This window comes from Meleagris gallopavo, chromosome 2 (genome assembly GCF_000146605.3).
Source record: "Meleagris gallopavo isolate NT-WF06-2002-E0010 breed Aviagen turkey brand Nicholas breeding stock chromosome 2, Turkey_5.1, whole genome shotgun sequence".
Classification (NCBI taxonomy): domain Eukaryota; kingdom Metazoa; phylum Chordata; class Aves; order Galliformes; family Phasianidae; genus Meleagris; species Meleagris gallopavo.
Genome location: NC_015012.2, coordinates 3,950,178 through 3,961,643, shown reverse-complemented (window position 1 = coordinate 3,961,643; position 11,466 = coordinate 3,950,178). Strand labels below are relative to the sequence as shown.

At 40.9% G+C, this 11,466-nt stretch overlaps 1 protein-coding gene across 3 annotated transcripts in view; it reads right to left on the bottom strand.

Moving 5' to 3' along the window:
* The window catches only part of RIN2 (Ras and Rab interactor 2), a 58,586-nt gene continuing 47,120 nt past the window's right edge, over positions 1 to 11,466 (bottom strand). For all 3 annotated transcript variants that reach the window (XM_003203643.4, XM_031552289.1, XM_019612512.2), the window contains 4 exons: positions 8,137 to 8,442; positions 6,252 to 6,383; positions 4,491 to 4,654; positions 1 to 1,884 (listed from right to left, as the gene is read on the bottom strand). In XM_003203643.4, the coding sequence (XP_003203691.3) occupies positions 1,558 to 1,884; positions 4,491 to 4,654; positions 6,252 to 6,383; positions 8,137 to 8,442 (929 nt within the window). In that variant the 3' untranslated portion in view covers positions 1 to 1,557. The remainder of the gene's footprint in view (positions 1,885 to 4,490; positions 4,655 to 6,251; positions 6,384 to 8,136; positions 8,443 to 11,466) is intronic.

Genomic DNA, 11,466 nt, shown 5'->3' with positions numbered 1-11,466 from the left:
TGAAATTATATTCAGTATTACAATGTATTATGTGCAAAATTCACCATTTGCCTTTTACAAAATGAAATACAAACATGTGCCAGGGGTTTCAAATACATGGCAAACTAACATTAAAAATGCTACAGATCTTTGTATGTACAATACACATGTTGCTTGTGATGTATTTCTGCAATCATCTGCCCACACAGGACCTGGAGAAAACTCTGTCTCTCCAGAAAAAAAAAAAAAAGAAAAAGCCAGCCCTACCTGACTTCAGGAGGACCCACAGCATCACCCACAGCACCAGCTATCTTGCACAAGCCTACAGAACACACATATTCAATACCATTTTATCTTTGTATATGTAGGACTCTGACCTTCACATGTCACCTACTGAGTTACTTAAGAGTCATGAAATGCTACAACACACTCTTCAGTTCAAAACACATTTTGATGGTGCTGACAGACTATACAAAATGGTTAGTGTTCTCATTCACTGTACTGATACATCTAATTCTCTGCTAACACCAGCAGTATCTGGGATAGGTGCTGTCAAATCCCTCTGCAAATGTACAATAAAGTTTACATGTGAGTTCCTTGCCAACCTTTGCTCATTTTCTGCAAGGAGCCTGAACCAGCAGACTGACACATTTTAATCCCAAATTCAGTTCTTAAATTCTTTCTCTGTCCCTTCTCTACATCCTCTTTTTCCAACTTCCCCTTCCAACTACCCAGTTCTATCTAAAACAATACATATAAACAACAATCCAGATAACAGTACCTAAAGTTCTGATAAAGGCACTGAAACCATCAGTGCCAATGTTACAATCTTCTTACACATAACAGAAATGTCATAAACTCTCCTGTAACAGGAAAAGAAGAGAAACCAAAGAGACTTTTAATGCAATACTCTAAAACCAGCAAGAGATTTATTCTTGTATATTAAGTGTTAAAATCACATGCATAATTATAGAATATTTTATAGTTAAAAAAATATTTTAAAAAACAACCCTGACAGTTTACCTGCAACTGCTATAAAATTTCTAGGAAATATATATAAAAACATGGAGCTTTTCTGTAATAAAAAAAATTAGAAAAGGATGCAATCATCCAGGTAATGAGCTAACTGATGCCCTGCATCGGACAGTCTTGTCCAACTCATGCTGGTGAAACTGAGCACACACCAGAGAGTTTACTGTAGTAATTATCTAACATACGTATATTTAAATCAAAGTGACATTTGGCTAAAGGATGAGTGTAAGAAAATAGATTTTGGCACACTACAGCAAAAAGAACTGCAGAGGGCCACAGTATAATATGTTTCATTTCAGGCAAGTCTGTGGTACAAGAAATTCAGCTTCACGGGCTGCTCGCTCAAACACTCAGGTGGAATATTCTGCACAACTAGCCATATGCATGGTGTACATGTATTACTGTTTTTTTCTAAGCAACACTAGATGTGTCTGCACACATTTCGCTAGGCATTTATGGTTTAAAACCTGCATAGACCGTTTCAGCTCCTAAAGCAGGGAGCTGACAAGGTTATTTTCAACAGGTAAGCAAACAGAAGTTAAACTGTCAATTGCTGGCTTTAAGAGGCAGAGTCGTCGTTCTGAAAATGGCACTGTAGGGATCACTGTTAATGCGCTTGTAGACAAAGTGAAAGACCTGGGGCTGCGGACGGCTGTGCAGTTCAGCCTTTATCTTCTGTGGGTAGGTATCTTCCGTCAGTTGCTGCCAGGTGTCATCAATAAAAAGAAAGAGGCTATATTCTTTTGGGTTGTCCACTTTAAACTTCTCAGCACATAGTTGGCATACATCTTCTGTAGTGATATACGGTCTTACTAGTAAGGTCTTTCCTGTGCATCCACTGTTAACTTCCTGGAATGCAACTCGAAGGTAGTTCTGTTGGATGAGAAAACAGGTGTCAGAAAAAGAAAAAAAACAAAAGAAAAAACATCCTCTGAAAATTCAAGAGTCAGCAATGAACAGCCAAACATCCTTGCGTTCTAGTTGTGAAACACATACCACTGGTTCCTGTAAATTCTGACCACCTTGTGAATTGCAATGTTGGTGGTGAAACTGGCTAATCTGCAGCTGGGCATTACTGAAACTCAGCAAGCCAACATCCCCCTTTCCTTGCTTTGCATTCTAGCTCTACAATTAGGAGTGAACAGATACAGCCTTAAAGACATGTGGAAAGCCCCAGCGATTTTAACAGGACTTCACATTAGGCTTTAACAGGAAACAAAATGCTGAAAAGCAAAATAAATATCTGAGACAGCACACCCAAGAGATGCTGCTGATGCCACTGCTCGGTCACTACAAAAAAAAACAAACTTTATGCAATATGTTAGTCAGAAGCAGAAAAAAAGCCCCAGCTAATTTCAAGAAAACAGAGATGTTGTTCCACGAGCTACTACATGATAAGCATCTTTTTGCACTCCGATACTGTAGCATGCACAAGGTAATCCAGCCTCATGCAGGACATTTTCATTGAGTTTATCAGTGTCTGAGTCTGATATGACAAATTTTATAAGACAGTGTTTTCCTTCTCCAAAGAAGGCACAAAGGGATGTTGCAGAAAGAATAAATTTACTCTGCTGCATTTGAGTAAATTTAGATGATCTTGAGGTAAAAGCTGGATCTTTTTTCCTCTACTGAAACTGACATAATCCCACAAGTCTGACATAACACATCATGTCATTTTTTTTTAAAAAGAAATTAACTAGAATTGAAAACTGTCTAAAGCAAACCAGGAAAGTGAGAAAGACCTGCTTGTTGAATGAGCTGTTACCTGCCTGCATGCTAAATAAAACAAGCATGCCAAACCTGAAGAAGTAGGAAGAAAAAAAGCAGCAGTGCACATTTCAGTTTTAATTTCTAATGTAGTTAATGTACAGAAGGTGTGTTTTTAAATGCACGTGCATTCATGCAGGTAGGAATGCTCCAAGGAGAGGCCGAAGTTTGCCCATAACTCAGTGTTAAAATTATTTATGCAGTATTGGAAAGTTGTGTTTAATCCTCATCAACATATGGGATTTTTGCTTTTGATGACCCTTTGAGGAATGGAGAATGAAGGTCTTCGAGTTTCACTAGGCTGCAGCACAGAAGCACAGTGAGTGCATCTCGGTTCGATGGGAGAATTAGTTGAGCTGAAGTGACTTTATGCTTTTGTAGGAAAGGTACTTTATTTCAAGGACTGTAGGATGCTGAGAAAGAAAATGGAGAAGTGGCATTCTGAGTAGGCAGCAGAGGCTCTCTTTTAAAAGAGACAACAGAAGAAGCACTGTAGAACTTCAGTGCCAGCTCTTCCCCAAAACCCTGCATCTTCCCAGACTCAGCACAGCATCCAGCTGTACAGATAGGTTGGCTGAAGTTGATTTGCTGAGGAAGGGAAGAATAAATGGAACACAAGATCCTGCCCAAAGAATCTTCTGCAATTTAGGCACCCAGCAAAGACTCCAGGAGGTGGATTTTCCTATGATGCAGTGTTTTGTGAGAAAGAACATCAGATTGAAGTAGGCTGAGACTCTTCCTTAATACAGGTAAGCACAATAAAGAACGGATCCCAGTAAGATGGACTAACTTTGTGCACTGGCTGTAGTTTGGTATTTCTGTTAACCAGCTCTACTCTGAAGACACAAATTGCACAAGACTGCTTCTTTTCTCAGTTCCTTTCTGTTCAGTGTTGATCTGTAGTTCTTTATATGCACTCTGATAAAGCAGAAGCCTGAGCTGAAAGGTTTCATTACCTTCTGGATTATCCCACACCTTCACTTCTCAAGTACTTAATTATGTAATAAATAATTGATGGTTGTCACTAGAAACTTTGTGCAGTGAACCACAAACAACTGAAATGAAGAAGTTAATCCTTCTTGATTACATCATCTTCCTCTCTTCAGTCCACAGAATCCCATGGCTTTATGTGGAAAAATAAGCAGGCCTGATTTTTAAAGATGAAATAATTGCACCTTTTGTTATTCTTCAGTTGAAGTTATTGACCTACTCTGAAAGAGCAGTAAGAAATGAAGAAACAAACATGAAGACATCCAAGTTATAGAACACTACTCCTTGCACTGACTTTAAAACTGTAGACAACTACTCTCCCACCTCTCCACTCTGCCACCTGCTGTATGCCACCGTGAGCTACTGGGGAGCTGTGGTGATTCACATACCACTGGAATTCCAGATCTGTTCTTTTTAGCAGTAGAACATACAGAAAAGTTAAATCAAGAGATATGATTCAGTTTGTCCATGCTCTGAGTGACTCAAATAGAAGGGTGCTTGGGAAAAACATATTGGGTACTTTCTCCAGACATCATAATTGAATCCTGTTATAAAGTACAAAGACTTCAGAACAGAGGAAAATTTGCCAGCCCTATTCTCAGCACTGCTTCAACCCAGTTACTTCATAACCCCAGGGCAATCATAACAAATCATAACTCTCAAATGGGGATTTCCAACATAACAATTATTCCTGGCTCTTCTGCTTAAGCCCTGAGCTCTACCTGAAAATCATCAACTGAAGGTATCGTCCTGTTAGTCGTCCTCCTTTTGTGCCATTGCCTGAGAGTATCTCTGGCTTCTGAACTTAGCAGTCTGGCAGCTTGTTCTTCCTGGAAATTCTTGATCAGGGAAAGTGCTCCATAAGCGCTTGTCAAGTAATAGCCTCCTGTGAGGGACAGCAAGGGAAGAACTTCTCAGAGCAGCCACAAACACAATACTACAAACACGATTCTTACGTAGGTGATAGTGCCTGTATTCTACTGTCAAAATAATAATACATAAAAACAGCTCGTTAGCCTGCTAAATATTGAACAGTATGTTCTTAGTTGGCAAGAGAGATGTAGTAGTCAGACACAGTCCACATTATCAAGCAGTGAAACAGTATCTAGCTCTTGGTCCACTGGTACTGGGGACAGCTGGTTCCTTAAGGGACTTATTGTCCTCCCAAGTTTCAAGAACTGATGACATCTGTCAACTGCTTAATCAAAATGAAAGAATCTACCCACTGTTCAGGAACATGGAAGCAACAAAGTAATGACAGAGTTTGCCACGCACCCAGGAAGCACATCAGAGTTTGATCTATTTTTTAGAAATAAGGCTCTGGTTTCAAATAGCAGTCTCTTGGCCTTCAGTTTTGCAACAACTTTTATACACACAAGGCCCATGAGCCAAAGTGGACAATACATTACATTTAAACTGCAGAACCCCAGAGCACTAAACATTTTTTCCTGTACAGCACAGATCTTCAGCTGGTGCTGAAGACAGAGCCAAACAATGGCTGGACTACTTTTGTTAAATTAAAAAAATAAAAAAATAAAAATCAGTAAAAAGTTCAGTAAATGTAAACATGTTTGTGATCTCCAGTTTCATATCTCAAGTATTTTCCAGGCAAAAACACACGAGCAATGAATGCACTCAGAGGACGCTCCATACACAAAGGCAGGGAACTCACTAGTTCCAACTGGAATCCCAACAAGGCTCTTCCATGCATACCATCACGTAAGAGGATACAGCAATTTCATTAAGCCAAAAGACAGCAGAGATGTGCAACAAATACACATACATAAAATCACAGCTGAGTTTGGTCTAAAGAACCTTTACACTTCCTCATAAAATGACAGAGTTTGTGGCCTATCAAAGGCTTGCAGAATACCTGTTTGTCAAGAACATCATCAGGAAAGCAGAAGGGAGATATCCCTTCCTCTAGCAGATTTCAGCCAATCAAGTGTGCCTTAGGAAACACATTCCTAGGGCTAAAAAAAACTTTGTGAGAAACAAATACTGGCATGAAGCGAAGATCATTGAAGGGAATATGCTCTTAAAAGCACTGACCTGGCAAAGACTTCTCCAAGAAGTTTTTACTAAGTACCTAAGCCAATCTCCATTTTGTGCCACAACCTAACTGAAAGCTGCAGCCCTACAAATACCCTCAGGATATTTTCAGACGTTGAAGGATAAATACATTTGGCACCTGCACAGTGCATGTGCTTGCTTGCCAAGTCAGGATGTCTCCTCCTTCTTGGCCAGAACCAAGATATTCCCTCATAATGTCATATATACCAGTAGACTCTCCTTGGCCACTCGAGCTTATATGCTGTAAACAAACCAACTCTTACTTAAATGATGCTACTGGCATCACTGGCATCAGGATTTCCCTTGAAAGTATTCCTACTTGAATGAGGTAAAGATACTGCATAGTGATGCAAAGTCTCCCTCCCCATACCCTTTACTCAGTTCTAATAAAAAAAATAAACAAACATTACCTTCTCCATGCAGCAAAGATGGATCCAGCAATTCCATCATGTACTCAATTTCAGTATCCAGCTCCAGCATGTCACACTGAGCTAATACATATGTTAACACAGGCAAGAAGTCATCAGCTCCATACAGCCTCCCTGTGGTGAAAGAAATGAGCAGTGATACACAAACCACACCTTTTTTTCAGTTTTGTCACTTGAACAGAAAGCATCGTTTTGCTGCCTTTCTGATCAATGTTTGTATTACTTTGCAGTCTTCTGTTATCAGTGTGTGGCAAAGAGAATGTCATCTGGCACTCAACAGACAGGAGATCAACACCCACATGATCCTATACTTCCAACAAACACAAATCTGATGACATGTGCCTTGAAGCATGCAAGAGAATGTGAAGACTGGGCTCAGCTTGGCATCAGTTCATCTGGTCAGCTCCCAGAAAGCTGCTGTGCCCTATGTCTATAACCTGATCTCCACTCTCATTTCTATCACAGGCTAAAAAGATGGTGAATAGGCATTTTGTTGTTTTGTGCAGGAACACCCACTTTCTGGGAAGAACCAGTCACTAATGCCAGTTTGAGTTTGAATCCCAGCACAGAGTCTTGAATATAAAAGCCTATTAAACTTCATATGGAAACTCATCTCTTTTCCTTGACGCAGCACGGTTCTAAGTACCACTGAACAAGGTCTAATGCATCATCCTTACCCAGTTGGTGAAGCACCATCAGCAAAGCAGTACATAGCTGAAGTACAGACTGTGCTGCACCTACATTTGCCTTTCTGCCACTTTTACTGCATTTAAACTTTGCTTAGAAAAGTTGATGAGGCCAAACCCTTAGACTTGGCTGAAGTGTGTTCACTGCAGAACCGACATGATGGCCACTTGAAACCAGCAAAAGCAGGAATCACACCTTATTCTTTGGTGAAACGGCAGATGACCTAAAGGCTGATCTAAAGTTAAACCAGGCTAAAGCATATCCTCCAAGTATGGAAGGTAACTGGCTGAGAGCACATGAAGCAGACATTAACAGGCACAACTGGCTGTGCAAGAGTTAGCCAGCAGCAGTCTCTTCACAGTTCTCTTCTGTGTGTTGGAAATGCCTTACACAATGTGATAACAGCTGCAGCACTTCAGGCCAAAATTCCCAGATGCACTTTAGAATGCAGAAGTTTGCACAGAATGTAAGTTGGGCAAGACCTTGGACCTAAATGCACTTTAGACCTAGATAAGCACCAGGTCCAGCTTCAGATTCAACGTCCATTTTGAAAACAAACTGCCTACTACCACCAGCAGCTTTTATTTGCTTAGGGAAAAGCCACCCTACGAGCAGCACTGCTCACCTTAACTCATAACCTACCACAGCAGTGTACTGCCTTAACTCATAACCTACCACAGCAGTGTACTGTAAAGTCTCTGGGTGACAGAGTAATACCTATGCAATAACGTAGCACCCTTGCAGTTGTTTTATTGCATACTGCAGTTGTTTTATTGCATGCTGCATTTAATTACTACACTGAAATACTGGGTGTGCCCTCAATTACAACTTTCCAGACAAATACTCACTTAGACTCAGTGTTGAACTCAGTGCTCACACACAGGACAGCCTTTCTGGCAGTCCCTGAAGCCTATAGGTAAGCAAAAGATTTCTATTTATTTAATTCTTTTAAGCTGCTTCACAAATCTACTTCACACTGAATCTACAGGTGTGCTGCCAGATGCATCAGAGATAACAGGAAAGAAGAGAAAAGAAAGAATCCCTCTCAAAAAGGCAAGGTGATACGCTGTGAGAGCTCTAGGACAAGATGTGTATTGGTAAAACCAAGTGGTTTCGCTTCCTGCGAAACACCACCCCAGGTTTGGAGCTCAGCGAGCTTGAACCACAAGATGCACCATACCTGAGTTATTCTCCATAACTGTGTAAATCAACTTGCAAACTCTCAGCAGCAGCATGACTTTCTTTTCAGGCGAGTACATTTTCTGCATGGTCATGAACTTGACTTTAATCTTCTCAACATCCACAAAGTCTGGTGTAGGAACAAACACGCCCAGTTCCTGAGGATTCCTCTGCCGTACCAGCTGCAGGTTTTCCTTTAGCTGTTTCCAAGAACCATCTGCAGTATGAAACTCTTTCAACATCGCTTCTATGTGGCCCTTCAATGGCTTCAGAATGCACTTATGCATGGCTTTCTCCAGGACAACATCTGCAACGGGAAACACAAGGCCAGTTGATTTCCTCCTCTAGAGCAGTGCCAGAGTTAATATAACCATTCCCAAGACAGATATTGCAGAGGGGAAAAAAAAAAACACAATTGACAAGACCTATTTATTATACAGGCTGAGTTTCCAGATGTTTGTTAACAAGAAAACAAAGAAGCAGAACAGAATCTGTATTCCATTTTCATTTACCGCAATCTGGTAAACAACAAAAGAAGGAAACAAGCAGGAAAAAAAACACCAAAAAATCCCACCACAAACCCACAGACTGACCCCAAAAAGAAAAAAAGCTGTGGCTCCACAGCTGTTGGCCAGAAGTCTGAGTTTCGTTTTGCTTTAAGTTTAGACTAACTTCCAAACTTACAATATAACACAGCCAAAACCATAACTTTTATCTGCTTTGGCAAGAAGATTCATTCTTTTTGCACAGTTTCCATCAGAAACTACAATTCAATCGAAGTCTCCTAAAAACTTGACTCAGCTTTGTCAAGCTCTTTAAGAACTTTGAAGGATTATGGGCCTTAAACTATAAATGAAAAGGAAGCTGTGTTTTTGTCTTGCTTGAGATTTCATCATGCAAGCCTGCATACAGCTTTGTCATCAAGTCTTAAGTTCTTTGTTTGGCAATAATGTGCACGTGGCACAGCCACTTGTTCTTTTTTATGCCTGTTCTACTCAAGCTTTTCATTAAGAGTCACGCTCCATGTTCAAAGCATGGACCACATCAACAGAGAAAGGTCTTTGGCTAAATGTTTTCCCCGCCAACCTGTATTTTACAAGCTAATTTCCTCTCCCACTGCTCAGTATCCCTATGACAACATGGCTTACATTATTAGCTCACACAAATTATCTTTACCATGCACAAATCCCACAAGCACAAAAGAAACATAGGGCCTTTCAGCTTGATGCAGGCAGGCCTGGAACCACAGGCAGGCAGAGAGCACAGAGGTCAGCTGGAACATTAAAACTGCAAACCATTTCTAAGGCTTGGGGTTTTTTATTTCCAATAGGTTTTGTCTAACTCTGTTTTCCTCGCCTTATTCTTTCAGACAATAATTGCCTCTCCTGGTAATGGCACTTTTTCCTTTGGGGTTTTAACTTCATATCTCTTTTTTTTCTCCTCTTATAGTCCCCTATGCTTCATATGTAGCCTTTTTTCTGCTTTTGTCTGGCAGGCAAATCCCAAACTATGCATAAAGGCATCTGAGTTCTCTGTCACAACACTGCAAAATCTGCTGGAAGGGAGAAAATACAAACGTGAGGAGCAACGTTTGCCTTGATTTTCCTGATTTCCTTATGGCCATGTTACACAGAGTGAAAGGCAGATCCAGCTTCCCATCTGACCAGAGCCACCAATCAGACCACAACAAGTAGCAGCATTTCAAACAAATGATCCTTATCTATTTACTTTGCAGAGCTACACACCCACATCAAACCCTAGAAATGGGCACAGTACTCCACGTAATAATCCATTAACAATAATATTCAAATAATAATTAGTATTACAGCATCTCTTGGTTGCCAGCACTGATTCTTTGAGTTAACCTCTTTGCATTTTTCCAAGACACAAATCAGCAAATTCATGTTTACTGCAGAAAAAGCCAACTCTTTTCAAATATCCAACAATAACATATCAAATGTCCCATAGGCTCCAGGGTATTCAGTGTTTCAGAAATAACAGTCACTCCTCAGACTCAAAAAAAAAAAAAAGCCCAACAAAAAAAAAGGAACGGAAAAAATATAATTTAAGAATCACTTAATGTTCCTGAAATGATACTTAAATAAGCCTCTAGCCTCAAAATGGGAACTGGAAATGCTTTGATAAATGAATTGTAAGGCCAGCCAGCTAGTTTCGTTGTGACTCGTGGAAGCACATCTGTATCCGACGCTGACATGCTGTTTTATTTTTTCCATTGCAAACCACACAGCCCTGATTCTAGAGAGGACAACATATCAGTAACAGCAAGTGTCCTCACATGCCCTCCTACAATCCTTGCTGCCTCAAATTGCAGCAAACTCTCCCAATTCCCCACTACCAACTCGTGTTGCTCCACTGGCATCACCTATTAGTTCCCAGCCTGTGGATCTATATGCATGCCCTGTTTATCACCTAATATTGGTCCAACTATTCTTCGGTAAAAGGACTCAGTGGAGACAAAGACAGCCTCGGATATCCACTACAAAAAGCACAAACAAAATTGCCTGGGATGCTAAAAGCAAAGGGTTGCTTTGGTACGCCATCTCCACTGGTGCAGATCTTACAAGAGCAGCATGCAGGCTCTTGTTCATCGCTGGCAAAACGCACAGCTAATGCTGGTGACCATGCTGCAAAATAACGTGCTGTAATTGAGAATTTGCTCTGTCAGGTAGTATTATTGTGCTCTTTGTATCTGTTGTCATTTCTGTGGAAATACACAGGAGGCATTACTTTTGGCATGACCTACAGGATGGCCAAGTGCCCAGTTCCTGGCAGATGTCAGCACTGACACATAGCTAGCCCACGGTGCAGACAGGGACGTCTCAAAAGGAGCAGTGTTTGTAGTAAGGCTTCACACACCCACACATCCTGCACAGCCCTGTGCAGTGGCAGAAGCTGACAGAGTAGGGAAGAAAATGGTCTCTGAGATGAACCTTCCCTTGCTTTGCCTGCAGAAAGCACACCAGTGAGTCACAGATGTATTTGCTCTAGGTTTGTTTTGCTTTAATCAGACAAGCTGTGGGCTGTTCAATACTCACGCTATGGCTGTGTGGTAAATGAGTCCTCTCTTAAAAAGGCAGTAGTAAAGGCACAGGGAAAGCCACAGAACAAATCAAAGGGATGGCCAAGAACAGGAGAACCAAACCCACTGCCTTTGCTCAATGTTTTTACCACTGCTTCCTGCTCACTCAATGGGATTTCCACTTCGGAGAAGTGTTCTTCAGTGACCTGGAAGAAGGTTGTAGTGAGATGGGGATCAGCCTCTTTTCCCAGGTAACAGTGACAGGATGAGATGGAATGGCTTGAAGTTGCA